The sequence below is a fragment of the Lepidothrix coronata genome, unplaced genomic scaffold (assembly GCF_001604755.1).
Source record: "Lepidothrix coronata isolate B3197 unplaced genomic scaffold, Lepidothrix_coronata-1.0 Scaffold27, whole genome shotgun sequence".
Taxonomy (NCBI): domain Eukaryota; kingdom Metazoa; phylum Chordata; class Aves; order Passeriformes; family Pipridae; genus Lepidothrix; species Lepidothrix coronata.
This window is the reverse complement of record NW_016690207.1, coordinates 2744983-2764805: the sequence shown is the minus strand read 5'-3', so window position 1 is coordinate 2764805 and position 19823 is coordinate 2744983. Positions and strand designations below refer to the sequence as shown.

At 45.8% G+C, this 19823-nt stretch overlaps 1 protein-coding gene across 1 annotated transcript in view; it reads right to left on the bottom strand.

The window, feature by feature from the left end:
* The window catches only part of ARHGEF12 (Rho guanine nucleotide exchange factor 12), a 33951-nt gene that overhangs the window by 367 nt on the left and 13761 nt on the right, over positions 1-19823 (bottom strand). Inside the window, exons 20-37 of the mRNA XM_017809593.1 lie at positions 19529-19564; positions 18747-18901; positions 17919-18065; positions 17044-17129; positions 16104-16229; positions 15182-15296; positions 14190-14290; positions 13864-13941; positions 12549-12624; positions 11972-12139; positions 11375-11462; positions 10430-10519; positions 10207-10283; positions 9639-9866; positions 7390-7860; positions 5297-5610; positions 4177-4249; positions 1-3601 (exon numbers count right to left, since the gene is read on the bottom strand). The exon at positions 1-3601 is cut by the window's left edge and continues 367 nt beyond it. Coding sequence (XP_017665082.1) covers positions 3591-3601; positions 4177-4249; positions 5297-5610; positions 7390-7860; positions 9639-9866; positions 10207-10283; positions 10430-10519; positions 11375-11462; positions 11972-12139; positions 12549-12624; positions 13864-13941; positions 14190-14290; positions 15182-15296; positions 16104-16229; positions 17044-17129; positions 17919-18065; positions 18747-18901; positions 19529-19564 — 2440 coding nt within the window. The 3' untranslated portion in view covers positions 1-3590. The remainder of the gene's footprint in view (positions 3602-4176; positions 4250-5296; positions 5611-7389; positions 7861-9638; positions 9867-10206; positions 10284-10429; positions 10520-11374; positions 11463-11971; positions 12140-12548; positions 12625-13863; positions 13942-14189; positions 14291-15181; positions 15297-16103; positions 16230-17043; positions 17130-17918; positions 18066-18746; positions 18902-19528; positions 19565-19823) is intronic.

The window sequence follows — 19823 nt, the reverse complement described above, 5'->3', positions numbered from 1 at the left end:
TGTCAGTTGGCACCTTTGGGGAGGGGGAGGGAATTGAGGGATTTCTTTAGGGAACAGGGGGAGAAATCAACACCAGATAGCAGGAGATTATGGGTCTGATGTTCAGACCCCTATTCCAAAACCAGGGACGGGATCTGTAAATCAGAATATCCACGTTTTACGGAATAAAACTGGGAACAGGCTGAGTGCTGTCTGAAAGCCACCCCAAACCATCCAGATTTCTTCACTCTCGAGGTTTCCTCATCCTTCTGTCTGATCCCACCCACGGGATGCTGAAGGAATCTCCCCTCCCTACAGGAAAAGTACGTTCAGGAGACCCAAATGATCCAACACCAGCTCACATTTGCTCTCCGACAGGAGAAGGAAATTCCCATTCCAAAAAATCCATCTGACATTTCTGCTTGTCCATGAACCACGTGACAGCAGAAGTGACCTCTCAGAAGGACACAGAAGATGGTTCCCACACTACAAATCTGTTCCCAAAATAAGAAACCCTTGTTACTCTTCTGTTTGGGGAAGGGAAAAGAAAAAAACCAAAAACCCCTCGACTATTTGGGAGGAAAAAAATCCCAGAGAACAGTGTCCTGCTCTGTTATCCAGTTTGGATATGGGAATGTACAGTCCATCCACAACCAGGGGCAAATCAAAATGCTTCCTCACACTGAAAACTGGGATTTAAAGAAGGGAATCTTATGGCTTCCAGGAGGAAAAAACACGAGAATCCTGAACAGTGCATTGGAGCTGCAGCTCCTTCCATGCCTGAGCTCTGGGGGACAGCACACGGGCCAGGAGAAAGGAATTCCCTCTCATTCCAGGTGACTGCTCTCAAAAATAAGGGATTCCTGACCCCACCATCGTTCTCCCAGAGGGGGAATGCCCTGTTTGTGAGGAGCTGAACCAAAACCCGACCAGCACAGAGCCCAGAGGGTCCTTTATGTCGCCCATAAAACTGGGTTCAAATTTAGGCTTCTCCAACATTCCTTCAAGCTCTCTGGCCCCTCCTGCCCTGGAGACTGGCCATGCCAGCTGGGACAAAGGCACCCAGCCTGGCTGCTCCCCTGGCACACCTGGAGAGGTGACAGGGACAGCACTGTCCCCTCCCCTCCCCTGTGTTACACATGAAGGGAGGGGGGGAAAATCCCACTCCAGCAGCTCCGAGGCTGAAGTGTGAGGTCACACAAATACTCTGCATTCCCAGCTTTTTTCACTGCTGCTACACCTGTCAGGGATGAACCAAAGCAGTGGTGGAACCACAGACCACCAGGAACCTCGGAGAAAACCAGACCACCAGGGATTTTGCCTTCAGTCACAAGGAATGAGTATGAAGCAGCCAGGCCTTCACAGCCCCCACCTTTGCTGCTCTTCCAGGATATTCTTTTAAAGCCAGACTAAGCTCTCTCTATTCTACAGTTCAGGGATAACTTCCCATCAACCATGGAAGCTTCTGGAAAGCTTTCAGACCACCAAGGTCACAAAATACTGCTCCTGGGTCTGGAGTGTGGGGTTGCAGCTGATGGAAGGGAAGTGGGGGAGAAAAGGGTCTCAAACACCAAGTCTGGCTCTATCCCAGTCCTCTTTCTGGCAGGATCCATGGCAGCATCCTGGTTTGGGGGATGCTCACAAACATCTGGGTGTTTATAAGCAAAGGAACCGTGTGGCTGAGGTGAGGAGGGGAGTGCTGGGGTAACACTGACAGTGAATCTCACCCAAGGAGGAGGAAGCTCCTGCCAGCCTGGCAGAGAACACTTGGGTTTGTGTTGGCAGTGTAATGATGCTTCGTGCAACCAGCTCTTCAAACAAGAGGAGCTCCTCCCTACCCTCTGAACTTCCACATCAGGCCCAAAATCACCTGTGCTGCCTCTGCCCATCATCACAGGAACTCTTCCCTTGTGTGTTCCACGGGGAAGAACAGGATCTGATGTTTTTCTTACAGACAAAGGACAGATCTGTTTTCTTGCCAGCAGCTAAAATGTTTCACTCGGAGGAGCAGGGAGTGGGATCTTGACAGTGACAGTGACCAAAGGCAGATTCTCAGCACTTCCTGATGCTCTGACTGTCAGTGGGATGCACAGGCTTGGCTTGCTGCTCACTTTGGGCTCCTTAAACAGTTTAAAACCCGGCAAGAGGGTGCAACAGAGGCTTCCTCACACACCTGCCCCCAGCAGCCCCACTCCTGGTGCCTGTGGTACCAGGGACAGCTTGAACCACCCTGTGCCAGGCAGGAGCTGCTGCCCTGGGACCAACCTCAGTTGCTCCAGTGTTAACTCTGTGATGACCTTTTCACCATCCTGTTCCCAGACTGGAAGGAATTCCAGCAGCAAACCCCGTTCCAACAAGCCTAAGGAAGTCCTAGAGAGCTGGTTCAGCCTTCTCGGATTTGCAAATCTCTGTTTCAGTGAGAACACGTTGGCACAAGTTAGTTTAAAAAAAAAATAAAACAAACCAACCCCATCCCCCCAAAAAAACCCCCCAAAGCCCACCCCAAGCCCTCAGCAAGACATACTTTCAGGTACTAAAACTTACTGGCCCTATAATCAGCAGTACCTGTGGCTAACTCCAATGGCAGCCCTTTTTCATTCAGTAGTGAATCAGGGGCAGAGCTGCCCCACATCTTTGAAACACTTCTGGGTTTGCATTTTTTTCTTCTTTTTTTTTTTTTTCTTTTTTTCTTTTTTTGATCCAGAGAAGAGTTACAAAAGTGCTGCAGGTCCAAGTATTTTTTATCACTTTACAAAGGAGACAATGATCAAAGCCAACAAAGTCAAGAAAAAAAAAAAATAAAAATTAAACCTCTCTTTCTCCCCTCCCAGTCTGATCTTGCAAGTCAACGAAGGAATGGGAAAGGGGAAAAGGAAAACTCGCCCATCTCAAGTGCCTGGATGTTTAGTGCATGGAAAATTCTTGTTAGACACGTGGTGACAGGAGCAATTCCCATGCAGTTTGTTGAAACACAGGTAATTCCAGCCACAAGTCATCCTAACACCTTCATAAGTAGCTCTTGGCATGGCAGTTTGAGTTGCCAGCAGGGAGTGCAGAGTCCAGTCCAGTGAAATAAAGATTCACCTGCACACAGGTAACACCCTGGCCCCTCACCCCTGACCCAGGATGGACCATATGCAGGGGGCTAGAACTGTCACTACCCAGTTCAAACAGAACAAAACAGAACAAAACAAAATAAACAAAAAAAAAAAAAAAAAGGCAGATTAAAAAAATTAAAATGTGCTTTTGATACACGGAATGAAGTCAAATAAATACATTGATCTTTTTTTTTTTTTAAATGTCTAAATACATTTTTTTTTATATCCTACACCCAAAGCTCTGTACATTTGGTTTGGTTTTTGTTTTTTTTTTTTTTTTCTGTTCTGAAAAATGTGTTTCTGGTAGCAAGGAGAGGAGCAGAATAGAACAGACTCCCTCACTGACAAGATAGTGCAGATGCCCCACAGGAAAAGCACCCCATGCCCACTTTGCTAAAGTCTGGTTCGTGTTTGGATGGTCCAAACCCTCTTGTCTCAGAGTCCACAAGGAAGACAGCGGGTGCTGTGTCCTGATCCTCTTCATCCCATCTTCAGCCACTCCTGAAAACACGACTAGCTTTTGTCTGAAGGAGGGAAAAAGAGAAAAAAAAAAAAGGGGGGAAAAATGCGGTGAGAGACGAATGTCTGACACTTCTGACCACTCCTGTGACACGAGAGGCATCACACCCATTTGACCTTAAAACCTCGTCAGTAATTGCAGCAGTTCCACGTGTAGGATGCCCAGTTTAAAGGGACCCACGGAACAACTGCACAGCTCCTGGAGGAGCAGGAGCCAGACTGATCATTGCACACCTTCAGAAACCCCCCTCTGGGACTTCCCATCCACCTGGCCTTCCTTGGAAGAGGGGCTGTGCATCCCGAGGTGAGGGTCTCTGGCAGGTGGGGTGAGAAACAACCTTTCCAGAGGAGGAACAAGCTCCTCTGCACATCCATGGATTCAGTGACCTTTCCTGGAGCCAGCCCGGGCTCAGCCCTGGGAGAGCTGCTCGAGGAGGTGAATCCTTCTTTTTTTTCTTTTTTTTTTTTTTTTGTGAGTGTGAGAAACATGAATAATTGATTTTGTGTTCTCTGTTTAATGCCTGGGGCCGAGGTGGAACGTGCTCCATGTGCTCCCAGGTCCAGCCAGGCTGGTTCCTACCTGAGTGCTCTCCCGTGGAGGCTGAGCCAGCCAGCCCTTGGCGTCGCAGAATGGTGTAGTCCTCCTCCACCTCCTGCAAAACAAAACCACCCCAAAGCTCAAAGTGGCTCTTTATTTACTGAGCAAACAGAGGGGGCTTCAAATGGCAAAAGAGAAGTTTCAATCACCCACGTTGCAGTGACTCACAGTGGACCTCAACTCCTTCCCCAGCATCTCTGTCTGACCTTCCATTTGCATGCAATACTCTACTTTTTTTTTTTTTCCCTTCAGGTTTCAGTTAAATTGAAGGCTGGCTACTGAATGTTTCATACATCAAAATGCTAAAAACCTTCTGCAGAGACGGCTATTTTGTAAAGAGAATCCCCATCACATAAAAAAAATGAAATAATTTCGAATATACTTAGCCCGAAAACCTTGTCACTGGTTTGCTGCAGCTCGGCACCTTCATCTGACACTGGCAGCAGCAGCATGCAACAGATTTGATCAGCCTTTTTATGCCAGGAATTCATATTCCTTAGGTCAGTGGCCCCTTCAAAACTCCACTGCTGCAGACTTGTCCCAGCCCTCAGGAACCTCTCCAGATTCAAACCAATACGTGCCCAACAGAAATATTTGCCTCTCGTCATCCACAACTTAAATTCCAGCAGAACAGCACCAAACTCCTGCTTCAAAAGCTCCCAGAAACGAGAGCCAGAGGTAAGGAGAAGCATGGCAGCTTTTTTTTTTTCCCTCCCTCCTCAAAATTATTTTCCAGCCCTTTTTTTAAGCCTCATACCCTAAATGCCTCATAACCCTAAAAAAATGCTTTTTTTAAGTCTCATATCCTAAAGGGTATGAGAGTCCTGAAGGTGCTTTAGTAGGAGCACAACAGACCTTTAGTAGGAAAAACAACACACCTTTAGTTGGAAACAAAACACATCTTTAGCAGGAAACACATCACACCTTTAGTAGGAGCACTACAGACCTTTAGTAGGAGCACAACACACCTTTAGTTGGGAACACAACACACCTTTAGCAGGAAACACATCACACCTTTAGTAGGAGCACAACACACCTTTAGTAGGAACACAACACACCTTTAGTAGAAACACATCACACCTTTAGTAGAAACACAACACACCTTTAGCTTTTCAAGGGCATCCTCAATGTTCTGGATGTACTGCATGAGCTGCACACGGATCTCCAGGGGCAGGGGAGGGCTTGCCATGAAGGAGCAGGACTCTTCCACTCCCCCCCAGCGCGAGGCCAACATCTCCTCCGGGAACGGGGAGCCCCCTCCGTCCGACCGCGCGTCCCGGGGGGACAGCGGGTGCTGCCGGGCAGAGTCCAAGGGGGCCCGGCCACCCCCCGTGCACTGGAGGACCAGGGAGGACACCTCTTCGTCCGTGGAGCTCTCCTGCACTGTTCCATATCCATCGAGGATCAAATAATTTCCTGTGGAGAGAGGACAGCCCTTCGCTCCCACCTCCAGCTCGGCCGTGCTGGAGGCACTGCAGGAGAGGGAGGTGGGGAGAGGCCCAGCTCCTGAGACATTTGAGAATGGCCCGAGGAGAAGCTTTTCTGAAAGCTATGCAGATTGTATCAGACCAGACTGGTTTGGTTCTGAACTGGTTCAGAGATTAGGGCTGGTTTCTGCACTGTAGATTAAAATCTCCATGATTAGATAGACAGGAGTTGGACTCGAGATGATCCTTGTGAAACCCTTCCACCCCAGGATATTCTAGGAACTAATCCCCCACTCTTCTGGTTTTCCATTTCTATTATACTGATTTTTGCACTGTAGATTAAAATCTCCATGATTAGATGGGCAGGAGTTGGACTCTGATCCTTGTGGGTCCCTTCCACCCCAGGATATTCTATGAACTCATCATCCACCCTCTTGTTTTCTATTTCTAATACTGGTTTTTGCTCTGTAGATTAAGAACTATATGATAAAATGGACAGGAGTTTGACTCTTTGATCCTTGTGGGTCTATTCCACCTCAGAATATTCTATGAACTAATCACCCACCCTCCTATTTTTCTAAAATCTGTTTCTCTTATACTGGTTTTTGCACTGTAGATTAAAAACCATATGATTAGATGGACACTGGTTGGACTCAGATGATCCTTGTGGGTCCTTCCCAACTCAGGATATTCCATGAGCTAATCACCCACCCTCCTGTTCTTCCAAAATCTCTGTTTCTATTATAATGACTGAAAAAGCTGCACTTACACTAATGGTACCTGACAAACCCAACTTCTGGATCTCTAAACTCCACTTGCCACTTATGGTACTGCTTTTACCTTTAAAACTGAGCTCGTTGATATATTAAAAGATAAAGCAACGACAGACAGACATGCTTTCACAACCTGCACCTTGGTAGGATTCTATCAAATCATTTCTCCCCAGCAAAGCCAGCACGTGGAGTCAGAATTGACTAAAAACAGATCAATCTAATTCTGATGTCCCTGCACAGTTAAAAAAGTAAACAGTGTAAGAGGTGACAAATAAATTAGATGCTTCAAGTTGTTGGCTCAGTTTTAATAATTTAAAATGTCTCAGCAAGAAAAATTATTTGCCATCTGTAGTTGGAAGGCAGAGCTCGGGCAGTCACAAATTGGCTTGTTCACATGGATTTAATCCAATTTTTAAATAAAAGCATATTTATGGGTAAGAGATTTCTATATGACTATTAGTCTTTAACCTGCCTAATAGCAGCTACTTCTATACAGCATGCACATGAGAGAAACCTCAGCTTCTCTAGTAAGTTTAGTGACAAAAACCTGCCAAATATGCCATATGTAGCAATAATAATAGAAATAAAAAAAAATAAGCTTTTAAGAGCTTCAGACTGGGGTAAGGTCACAGGAGACTGTGACAGTGCAAAGCTAAATTCTTTTCTTGATCAGGAGAAGCCAACAGAAAATGGCACCGTGAGTCATGGGGGCTTAAAAAAGGGCTTTGCCTTCAGGGAAAACCTTTTCCCTACACGTCCCAACAGCCAGCTGAGGGATAAAGTGGTCCAGGGAAAGTGCAATCAAGAGCTTGGATTGTGCAATTACAGCGTGTCACAGTGTGTTAACCCCACAGCACTGCAGCTTCTGCCTCCACAACACAGAGAATTCATCAGGTACGTGCCTGCACAGCCCTTTTCAGGGCTGGAATGACTCGTCAAGGTCGAGAGTTGACTTTAGGATAAGCAAGAGAGGAGCCTCTAAAGCTGAACCTCACCTGAGATCCGTATTTGCACCTCCTCTTCCTCCTTCCTCTCCATCAGTTCGCTCTCAGACGGGTTTTCATCGCTGTGAGCCTCCCGAGCATCAAAAAAGTGCTCCCCGCTCTCCTCAGCCCCCACCCCTTCCAGCTCCAGGGTGGAAACCTCCGGGGTCCCGCTCCCACGGTCCGTTCCCAAATTCCCACTGGGCCTGGGGTCTCTCCCCACCAGCTGCATGGCATCCCCTGGGGCTGGAGACTCAGCTGAAGTCCGGAGGCCATAACCAGCCGGGGACTCCTCAGTTCTGGGCAGTGTTCTGTCCGAGCCAGGCTGGAATTTGTCGCTGTCCGAGTGCCGGAGCTCGTTCCCGCTCTCCGTCTGGGCTTCCTGGGAGACAGTCCTGAACCTGGGGAAGCGCTGCCGCTCTTCCAGGGTGCCCTTCTCAGCCAGGCCAAACTGCTGCACCAACAGCTGCCTCAGCAAACCCACTGCAAGGAGAGGAGACACGTTCACAGGGATTAAACCAGACGGAAAGGTCACCCCTCCGCCGAGCACCTCTCGTTGCTCTTGCCAGGAAAAACAGGGATAAAAATAAATGTATTAAGGGCTCAGGTCTTGCTCCACGTTTCACCTCATAAGTGAGAGCAAACATGTCAGTGCAAGTTCCATCTTCTTAGAGAAAAACAAAGGGATTGCCTGCTGGAATTAGCTGGAGTGCCTGGGTTTCACCCTGCAAAACAGCTGTGGCTGTGACAGGGGATTCCCTGTGACTATTGCATTCCTGTGAGCATCTTGTGACTATTCCATTCCTGTGAGCATCTTGTGACTATTCCACTCGATTTTGAAATGACAGATCAAAAAAAAAAAAAAATTTAAAAAATGATCAAAGAAATGTTTTCCCTAAAATTTCATGCAAATTTATGCCTGTTTGAACTTCAACCCACATTCCTTTAGCTCTCAAATTATCCCAACCAAACACTTCAAAATAAGGACATATTGTTCAAAACAAAGCTGTGATGCTGTCAAGAGTATAACTGTTCATCCTCTCCACTTAGCTCTCCTGTAACACCCAAAAAGAAAAGCTATGATGTCATACAAAGGAAAAGTCATCTCAAAACTTGAGTGACCCTCTGCTGCTGTTGGAGAGCTGCTGTTTTAATTCTGAGATGTCAGGAGATGGTGTAAGGTCACCAATACTGTCCTTGCACACCCCCAGACTAAGATTTATTTTAGCACTGGCCTCTGAAAACAAATACCAAGAACGTTTGTGCAACGTTCACAACCAGAAAGGGACTTTGAATCCTGTAAGAAGAAGAAGAAATGGATTAAGAGATCCAGGATAACTCAGAGGTTGCAGAGAACTGTCATTACTTGTACAGAGAGAAGGAATTGGGGCCAAGGATGTGAGTGCTCTGAATTTTGGGAGAGTCAAAGAGCCCCCAGAGCAGCAATACAGACTCTTCCCTCCAAGTACAACGGAGGGACTGAGTGTCCCTTTGAGGGTTGCCAAGAAGAGATATATGGATTAATGAATTCATTCAAATTTTAGGAAGTTCTATTTAGGAATTGCACTGCTAGAGCTGATGGAGGAGGTTGCAGAGCATTATCCCTCTGAAAGGAGATGTACTGCAGAACAGAGGAGGTGATTAAAAATCTTCTACAAACAATTTTAAAGAATCATCTGTCCATTAGAAAAACTTCTTTTTAACACACACAAGTGTTGATCTACTTATACCCAAGCTCCTCCAAGTCCCCAGGAAATCAGAACTTGGACTTGCTCAAGTTCACATATATCCAATTTGCAGGATTTTACAAAAAAAAAAATAGTTGAAAATCACGAAACCTCTCATTTCCATAGCACTGGAGCAGGACAGAAGTCCACAGCCTGACTGCCTTGTCTTCAAAATTCACTGCTGACTAGCAATGGCACTGTCCAGCACTGCACTAAGTTCTGCAATATGATTTTGCCATCAAAGCACTCCATGGACAGTGACAATTCATTAACATTTTATACACAGTTCATTTTATACATGGGAAAAGCACAGAAAAACGATGAGATGCCCTGAAGCCAGAGGAAGGGTCAAAGTATGAATTCAGGACTCCAAATTCCTGGCTGTCAGATCCATTTTGCTGCGAAATACAGCACAGGGAGAACTGATAATTAATAGGAACGGGCTTTTGGATTTTAATTTAGATCACTGATGGCTGAGCTAACGATTTCCACCTCTAAATCACATCCCAGTGGACACTGGCCATGGATACTCACAGTTCCTTAATGCATCCCGTGCCCACTGCCCCTCTGACAGCGAGGGGGAACTGGTGGCTGTGTGTTCATAACATGCAGAGGAGTCTTTGAGGGTCAGCTCTGCCTGCTGCACCTTCTCAAACTGCCCTTCAGACACCAGCAGGCTTCCCACCTTGGCCTTTTCAGACATGATGGGTGAAGAGGACTGAGTGTTCAGTATGAGGGGAGATTCCAGCCCCAAATCTTTATCTGGTGGACAGAAAACAGACATTCGGGTGAAACGACCACGTCAAATACAATGGGAGACTGCAGAGGATTCTGCTTCACACAGAAAACTCTGAAAACACTAAAAAATACAGTTCTTGAGCCAGTTCAATCCAGGGTTAAAAGAGACTCTTTCCCAGCAATTTCTAAAACAGATGGGAATAGCAAGAGGTACATTTCCAAGAGGTTCAGCATCACTTCTCCACACGACTTTTCCTTTGAAGAAAAATATCAAAGATCCCCAAGCCACGAGGAACATGGCTTGGCACATCTGCACTCCAGGCAGCAAATCCACTGAGCCCATTTACCTGAATCCCTGTTTTACCTGGGCTTTGGAGGCTGCTGGCAGGAATGTCATGCTGCTCCTTGAGCTTCTGCTGCTCCTCTTCTTCACGCTCCTCCCTGCAGGGAGGGAAGAACCAGCACATTCCTTTAGTCACATTGAGCTGAGTCTCTGCAGGAGAATCCCTGCTCTGGCTGGCAATCTCTGAGCAGGAGGGGGGCTGGAAAAAGGAAAACCAGCCCTTCCTCCTCCAGGTTTTACTTACTCTCCAGGGCCTGACTGTGGGAGTGGAATCACTCTCCTGGCACTCCCCATTTTCACAGTCCCTGCCATCTGGGCTATAAGGTCCTGCCACCTACAGCAGAAACATCAAATAAAAACATGCAACAAGTGAAGCATAATGAATACTTTCCTATTTAACACCTCTTAAATCCAGCTAATACTTTTTTTAGACTTTATTACTGCTTTTCTTATCAACAAAAATAGCTTTTGTTCATGTTCTGTTACATTCAATTCCCCAGTAATGCCCTGTGAACACTCACCTCACCAGGATACTTTTCAGCAGAGGGAAATGATAGACAGGACCTTAGCAGTTGTCAGATGAACCAGTTATTTTATATATAAATATATACAAAAGCATTATTTCACATATTACTGAAGAGTTTCATATATGACACATGACAAGTTGCCATGTATCCCATAAATAAGTCTTATACTTCAGAAGTAAAACATTTCTACCCAAAAGGAAATAAAATCTTTTAGCCAGGGGATCAAATTCCTGCATTGGGGGTGCTTGTGACACCAGTCTCCAAGTCTGCAATGATACCTGGTTCTGCATGAAGATGCAGGATTATTTAATCTTATCTGGCAGTCAGTCACAGAAAACCAGAATTTCAAGGGTAACTAAAATAATTTTTGAGGTCAGAATGGGTCTGGAGCGAGTCAGAGAGCAAACATAACAACAGAAACACTGTATGGGTTTGGGGTATGTATGGGTTTGGGGTTTTTAATATAATACACATGCTCACTAATAGGTGTGTGTTCACCCTCCCCTGCTTTCTCCAGCTTAGGAGAGACTAACTTAGACCATCAGAGCTGTGTTTTTAGCTCAGAGGAGGAACTCAGGGACACCTGCACGGGTACTAGAGCTGTGAAAGACCTCTGGAGCACACCAAAGCCAGCAGCAGCTGGAGCTGAAGCAGTTACTTACACGTTCTTTTCTGAGACAGTCTGTGCCACCAGCTCGTAGATGTGAGCGCCGTTCTCCGACATGGAGATGACGAAGAAAGCTTTGTTATCTGCACCAACACAGGGAAGGAAGGATTTAACTTCAATGCCTTGGGCCACACGGCTTTCTGAAAAGTCCTAAAACAAGCCAAAACCCCGGCCCAAAGCAAGGACAGAACGGGTCAGGAGATAACCCTCCAAGGCTGTAATTATGGACACATCGACCTCACCCTGTCCAGGAAATTTGTCCTCAAAAGGAAAAAAAAAAAAAAAAAAAGCCATTTTGAAAAAGCTTTATTTCTCCTCTGTTCCCTCCTAATAATTTCCAGAGTACTTTTCATCTAACACAATCAGAGTACTTTAATTTAGAAGCCTATTTAAAACCCGAGCGATGCCTATTACTGCTGCAGAGGAGTTAAACGGCTCATACATACTAAGCACGATGTTGGACAACCAAGAATTAAACCTACGCAGTTTTCCGTGTTCTACTCTGGATCTCCACACAAAAACTTCTATCCTCAGCTGAGCTAAGCCTTTATTTTTGGCTTCTCCTTTTGCCTCCTCAGCGGGTCACACTGACCTGTTGCCACCTGACGAACCAGGACGGTGTTGAGTTTGATGATGGGGCTGAAGGTGTGTTTGCTGTCGGCTGTGGAGGCCAAGATCTTACTGTGGCACTTCAGCACCAGTTTATCATCTTGTTTCTGCAACAGCACCAGAATGTCCTCCAGCAGCAGAGTGTAGAGATCTGCCCAGAGTGCAAAAAGAACCCAGAAGGAGTTAAAGATTCAGAGTTTCCTATCACACCCCTGCAGAAGGCAAAAAGCAGCATTTTTGATTACTCATGCAGAGGCAGCAATCAGTGCTGTGCCATTCCAGGCAAAGCTTGCAAATCTTCCTCATGAAAACTACAGCAGAAAGCTACAGATGGAATTGGATCATCTCATGACTGACTGCTGTGTCCCTGCATGGCCCTAATGATGCTCCAGCACATTTCAGAATTGACAAGAATAATTTAATCAGCTCTGAGGAGCACACAGGCATTATTACATGTGGCAGGAAGGAGAATAATTGGGAGCTGAGCAATGCTTTCTCCTTCTCTCCTTCCCAGCAAACACACACAGAGCCAGGGAAGGCAGGGGATGGCACAGACTCACCAATGGTTTTGTCACGATTCACCTTCCAAGTCAGAGGCCCTTCATGGAGCATTTTTCTCTTTGTCAGGTCCAAGTTCTGTCACCAGGGGAAAGAAAAGAAGCAGCACTGTGAAATTTCCATGGAAGCAAGTCAGGATAAAACACAGGGTTGCCAGAGGGACTCCACTTCGGAGAGAAGCAGCTGAACCCAGACTGAGAAAATAAACATGGAGCAGGAGCAAGTTGTGAGTGTAACCCAAAATGTTGTGAGAGATGTTTGTTGTCACTCTTCCTCCTCCACTGCTCTTTTGCAGATGCTGAGTGTCACAGGGTGGAGGATTTTCCTACCAAGCCAAGCTCCTAAGGCACTAGGATGCCACCCGTTTCCTAGGAGGAGCTTTTCCAGTATCCTGCATAAAGTTTGCAGTTCCAGCATTACAACTGGTTAATGCCTCAGCACTCGATTTGCAAGTCAAGTGTGCCTACAAATGATACACAAATCATCCCGATGATCTGACGGAATTTATAATGTCAATGGATTCTTCAGGCATTTCAGTGCTTGTGACATTTAGATCTGCAGGCAGAAGTGACAATTTTCACAATTCATCCCTTCCAAGTCTCGGAGTCTACAATCAATGACAGCAGGATTTCATAACTGCCAGTGAGTTGTTCACTTCCTCTCTGAATGCCTGCAAGTTTTTTTATTTGTGGGAAGGACACATGACACAGTTTCACAGAAAAGTCTTCAGATAAAAATTTTTTTGGCTACACACCGACTTTGGGGGGAGCAACCAGCAAGGAACCAGCTTCACTAACATAACTGCAAGACTTTACAGGGGCCATGAACCAGAATATTTGTAACACTGGACTTTATTTGGCTCTACCTGTGGATCTCTTACACAGACCAGCCTGTGCACAAGCTCTTCTTTTCCAGCCAATTGCACTGCTACACCTCAAGGCTCTCTGAGGCCTCCCCACTTCCAACAGCACCCCTAAGATGTGCAATCACATGAGAGATAATCCACAATAAGACTCATCATCCATCAGATATCTCTCATATGAAACGCTGCTTGAGCTTTGACCACTAAGATTTGTTTCACAGAGCTCCATCAACACCATTCTGTGCAGAGCTGGGTTGTTATAGATCCAGAGATCTTGAGGAAGGTGGCAAAACTCACATTTTTGAGACTAATTGCTTTCATTTTTGTACAGAAACATTTATCTCTGAAGACCATTTGACTGCACATCAGGAGACTGCGGCAGAAAGAAGCACAAATTGAATGGCAGGGCTGCAAACACAATTTACAGAGAGATGGGTTCAGTGTTTTCAACTCACCCTGAACTCATCCATCATGGGATCCTCAGACTGCTTCAGGTAGGACAGGTCGAGCCGACGCTGATAATCTTCCAAATGCTGCAGAAAACACGACAAAAAGGGTCACTCTGAGCAGCAAAACTCCCTGGGCTCACAGGGCAGGCCTGAACTCTTCCATGGATGCACCCATGGGCACCTCCACACACTCCCAAACGCTGGGATCCTCCTCTCACAGGCGCCACAAAACATCTTTGAGCACAACATAAAGTCACAAGTGGAGACTCCAGGTGCCTTAAAAATGCTTATTATCCTCCCCAACCCTGAGTGCTCCCTCTGTCACCTCCCACCTGCTTGTTCTCTGACTCTTTGACAGCCTGGTTCACGTGGTTGAGGATCTGACGACAGTGATCCGCGGCTTTCTTCACTTTCTCCTTCTCTTCAGACAGCTCTGCAAGAGAAGGAGGAAAATGTAACAAAGCTTTCCAAAAAATAAAAGGTTTGAGAAGTCAGCGATCTAGTGCAGCTTGCCGACCTCAAATTTGAGAAAGGGAAGTTAAAACTCAGACGAGTCTGTCAACAAAAGGCACGTTGCAAAGGTGAAGTGATAAAAATGAGATTTGTGGCAGGAGATAACTCATTTTGAGCTGCAGATCTTCATACACAGCACAATGGTTGTTACTCTCCCTTTTCTGAGGGGCTTGTGACAACCACTCACTGCACAATAACCTGAGCAGCGCTCTGAGAAATCCAAAATCTTCGCCACGAAGGGAACAGATACAGGTGAACCCATCAATTCTCACCACCACAAGCCACACTGAGAATTCAGTTAACAGGCACATAAACCAGTACATCAAAGATAATGGAGTGTCACATGCTTTCCTAATTATGATTAGGATGAACTTGTAAATGCAGCCTATTTTTTATGAGTAATGAAATTACACTGCAGAAGGTATCAGATAGTAAACCTGGAAAGGCTTTTTGTGATATTATTAATCACACTTGTGCTGGAAATATCTTTCAGTGTAACACATTCTAACTAAATCCCACCCTCTGCAAGAACATGAGAACCTTGTGATGCTTTGGAGACTCAATAGATTCACTTATTTCACGGTGAATTTTCTTTTTTTCCCCCTAAGAAGGAACAAATACTTTGTATTTTTGTATAGAAAGGGTTTTCCTTTCTGTTATTTTTCTAGCCTGCCCTCCTGTGCAGAAGGCAGCAGCGAGGCCACACTGAAAACAGATAAAATTGAGCAGCTCCTCAACACGTGCTTTGAAATCACTTTTACCTGGCAAAACCTGCTGAGGTGGATCATAAACCCCTGTGGAAAGGCTTTACCTGTGTACTTAGCAATGTTATCCAGCAGAAGGGGGTACTTTGTCAACCTCTGCATCTCCGTGGGAATGATATCCTTCAGCTGCAGCCGGCGGCACAGGGGATTGCTCTCAGCATCCTAAATTTGAACAGCACAATATCTGCATTTGTCATTTTTATTAAGGCCATAATTACCTGAATGCATAACATCTATTCATCACATAAATGTCTATTACTTCGCTTTCCAGTAATTAAATACAAGACAAGAAGTGCCAAGATCTATCACCCAGACAAGGCAGCCCCTCTCCATCTGCAATTACACAGAGGAAGAGCTCATCACCAGAGCAGTGCCTTCCTTCCCTCATTACTTCCCAGAGGCCTGGGACCATCCCCCATCAATCTCAGTCAGCACCACACAGGGAACACATCAGTTTAGGCTTTCACACCGCAGCAAAACACAGCCCATTTTTCAATATAATCTCCCCTTGCATTACCCGAGCCCTCCCCAGCCCGTGGTAATGAAGATAATGTTCTCTCCTAAAAGTCCACGTGTACCCAAGCCCCTTTCCTGGCAGGCAGAGCAGGTGCACATCATCTGTCTCCTGCCCCTGGCAAGCACTGAAATGGCACCGCCCTAAGCGCTTTTCCCCACAGAACTCCTCATCCTTGGGAACCAGCCACCCCAAGGGAGATGCCATCTCCTCCCCGGGACACCATGTGCTTCCCTGCATCCCACCAGGACATTCTGTGCTCCCCACAATTAAAGGCTCCTCCCTCCGGGAACGATTAGCCAGAGATAAACACAGTGCTGGAAAGGATCCCAATCTGAAGACAATGTTAGACATGATGTCATTAATTACTGGAACTCGATCTACAAGCATGCAGGAGGCTGTGCTGGCCCCCAGCCACATCCTCGGGGCGACTCCAACCCCGCTGTCGAACTCACCTGCACGAAGGTCTGGAAACGCGAGTCCTTCTTCTGGCGGGACTTGATGACCTCCAGGGCAAAGGGCTGGTTACTGCAGAACGTGGCAGTGGCATGTTTCAGCTTCTCCTCTGCTGCTCCACTAAACTGTGCCAGAAAGCCAAGAAAGCCAAGTTTAGATAAGCTCAGGCTCAGCATGGGCCACCCTCAACAGACACAGAGCTGCTGGTGTGGCCAGGGAAGAAACCAACATGAGGAGTGAATTTCCGCCCTGGTTTAAGGCTCTGCCTTCCCATTTTCCTGAGGAACATCCTAAACTCTACAGTTCTCCTGTTTCCAGGCCAACCACACCACAGAATGGCAGAATGGTTTGGGTGGGAAGGGACCTTAAGGCCCATCCAGACCCAACCCCTGCCATGGGCAGGGACACCTTCCACTATTCCAGGATGCTCCAAACCCCGTCCAACCCGGCCTTGAACACTTCCAGGGATGGGGCAGCCAAACCTTTCCATAAAGATCTCAGAAATGAAGCCTTCAGCAGCGCTACAGAACTTGAAAAGGTTCAGCTGTGTAAATTCCAAGATTAGAAATAAGTATTTTTAACTTTTAACTGCACCGCAGGCAACACAAGACATTTCAGTGCTACTGAAATAAATGGTGCAATTACATTTTTCAAAATGCTACTCTCACCTTTGTGTCTCCGAAACTACCTTTCTATTCTACCCACACATCTGAAGGAAATTATTTCTGTTCCTTAAATTACTCTTATCTCTAACCAAATGAAAGCCCACAGAAGTTCTTCCTGCCTTCCTTCCACCCTCATTCTCCAGCTCCATAGAAATGACAACTCTCAGACCTTCAGTTCCCATTAGTTGGAAACTGCCTTCACCAACCTCTGCCTCTGTTTGTCATTCTATTGAAACATTATTTTCAAATGTAAGGAAGCATAAAAGAATTTTACCCAGGAAAGCAAGTCTTCCCCAATTTGGCCAATGACAGAAGTCTCGTTCCTTTTCCGGACAGTTTTCATCTGATCATTCAGTGCAACTTAAAAATAATAATAAAAATGTAAAATTTTATTAATAGTGGTCAAATTGCTTAATTTCCAGCAGTTATTTTAAAGTAAAAGCTATTCTAGGAGAAGACGAGATTTGCAGTAATTTCAATTAAATAAAAAACATTATCCTGCAACACAATAAATTTAGCAAAATAGCTAAGAAAATGCTATGTAACTCCTTTGCACTTCTGTCTCACCTGCCTTCAAATGACCCCTAAGAACCATTCCCATCTTATCTTTTCTGAGGCTCAGCATCACTTTTTTAAAAAGAGCAATATATGTAGAACACAACTCAAGCCACCTGCATAAAATCATGCAAGTGATTATTCAGTGGCAGGGCTGCAATTCCCCTCGTGAGCAGTTCTTTCCCTAAACAATCAGGAGGGGCCACCCTTCAAAACCACCTGCAAGACATCAATCTTTTCAGCTCTGTTTTCATATTCTCTTCAAAAAACCAGTTGTAACATCTCGATGTTGACCCACAAAGCCCATTCATCAAAGCACTGCTCCCTTTTATCCAGCAGGAATCAGCACAAGGCAGGCTGTGCACACAGATAAGAGACAGCAAAGGGCTGGAGCGCTGGGCAGATGCTTCCCTTATCAAAATATCTCTGTAAATCAGAAATATAACAACTGTGTGCCCGAGGAAGCCCAGATGTAACGCTCCGTTTTATCTCAAGTGCTGCACGAAGCCGCCCCTTGTTTCAGGGTCACTTTGCTTAAATTTCTCACTCTTGGCACCCAGAATTCCAGGTGAAAGGCACCTCAGCTGCTCCTACCATGAAGGCCAAGGATATCCTCCAGATTGGAGAAGATTTTGCGTTTGTCACTGGAGCTGAGGATCCCTTCCCTGGTCACACGCTGGTAGAAGACGTTGTGCAGGACCTTCAGCGTGCGGACGTGGGCTCGCTCTGTGTAAAACAGCTCTGAGGGGAGAGAGGAAGCAGGGATTGTGACTCTGGGGGGGGCACATGGAGCCAAACACGAAGCCAACAGAAGTCAGAGTATTAAGTTAGAACAGTGTCTCTCACCAGCACTTCCCTTGCTGGCCCATATTCCAGCACGGAGCCACGCTCTGCTGTAATTCCAGGTTTGAGAGAAGCCAATTGATTCATGGCTCATAATTGACCCCAAACCAACAGTGAACTCTGAGCAGCTCATAAAGCCACACAGAGAGTCCTGGAACTGAGATGAAGCTTTGAAGATGAAGCCTGGGAGTAGCATTTGCACCGTGTGCTTTCCAAAAAAAAATCAAGCTTCTCTTGCTTTCTTTCATAGAATATATTGCAAACTGGCCTTTCAGTACCTTAATATTGTTTAATAACCACTTAATATTGCTTAATAACCACTTAATATCATTTAATAACCACTTAATACTGTTTATTTCTTCTCTAAGGACTCGATCAGTCTCATCTCAGCATACTTTTCAGCAACAAGTACAGTTTTTATACACAAGAACTCTGCCAGCCAGAAGTTAACAGCCACTACTTCGAGCAGATCAGTGAAAACACACCTAGTTTTAAATTTTAAGAACTTCAGAGCTCCAGAGCAGAGGTTTCAGCTTTTTTTTTTGTGCTTGCTGAGCTAGGAAAGAACATCCATCTCACCATTAATCACTTCTTGGCGCTTGATTTCATAGGGTTTGAGCCCCATCAGCACTTCCCTGCTCACGAGCTGCTGCCAGTTGGGAGGGTCCATGTCCATGTCAAAATCATAGAGCTCATCTTCACTCTGCACATCTGCAAAGCCAACACTGTCCATCCTAATGTGAGAAAAAGGTGTCAGACACTTCCCATTCCAGGCACGGGTGTAAGGAAGAAAGAAATGCTAAGTATACATATGTCAGTTGTAGAGGATTATGAACATGCTCTTAATGTCAGCTGGAGGCTGTTTGATGTCTGAACCTATAGGCACAGGCTCTAATTTTGCCCTTTACAACTAAGAGTGAATATCTGTTCTTCCAGTGCTTCCACAACCCTCCTTTTAATGACACAGATCAAATAATTCGCTTGGAGTCAAATATCAAGCCAGTGAAAGGGCACGTCACCATTCCTTTCCTCTGTCTATCTGCAGATCCAGAGCCAACAGCAACACAGAGGTTTAAAGAGAAAATATGGAAATGTCTACTCCCTAACCTAACAGCCATTCAAATCAGGAGATACAGCAATCACTCCACTTCACCCACAGATCAAAGGGTCTATTTGCATATGACTCACTCCACCTGTCCTATATGTGGCTGCCAGTGCCTGATTCCATATAGGTGTTATTAAAGAAAAGGAAAGATCCTGCAGACAACTGTGCTGGCTCAGAACAACGAGCTTCATAACCTGCATTCTGCTTCAGAACCTCCCCAGCCCTAAACAATTCAAACATTTCTAAGCACACTCACTTGCGAAAAGGCTTTGGTGTTCCCATGTCAACCATTCTGCAAGGAAGAAAAGAAATTATTAGGGAAGCTTATGCCTGAATTCCCCCTGCTCAGACACTCAGCACAACTTCAGAGTACAGCTCTGAGCTCCTCACTAGAACATTCTGTCCCCTGTCAGACTCACCCTCCTGACAGAGAGGTTTTTAGTATTACCACAGCAGCAGACACAGACCAGTGGTTCAGATTCTACCAATAAAAACGATGTCACTAATAATTTTATGGACTGTTTCAACAGCCATTGTCACACTGACACAGG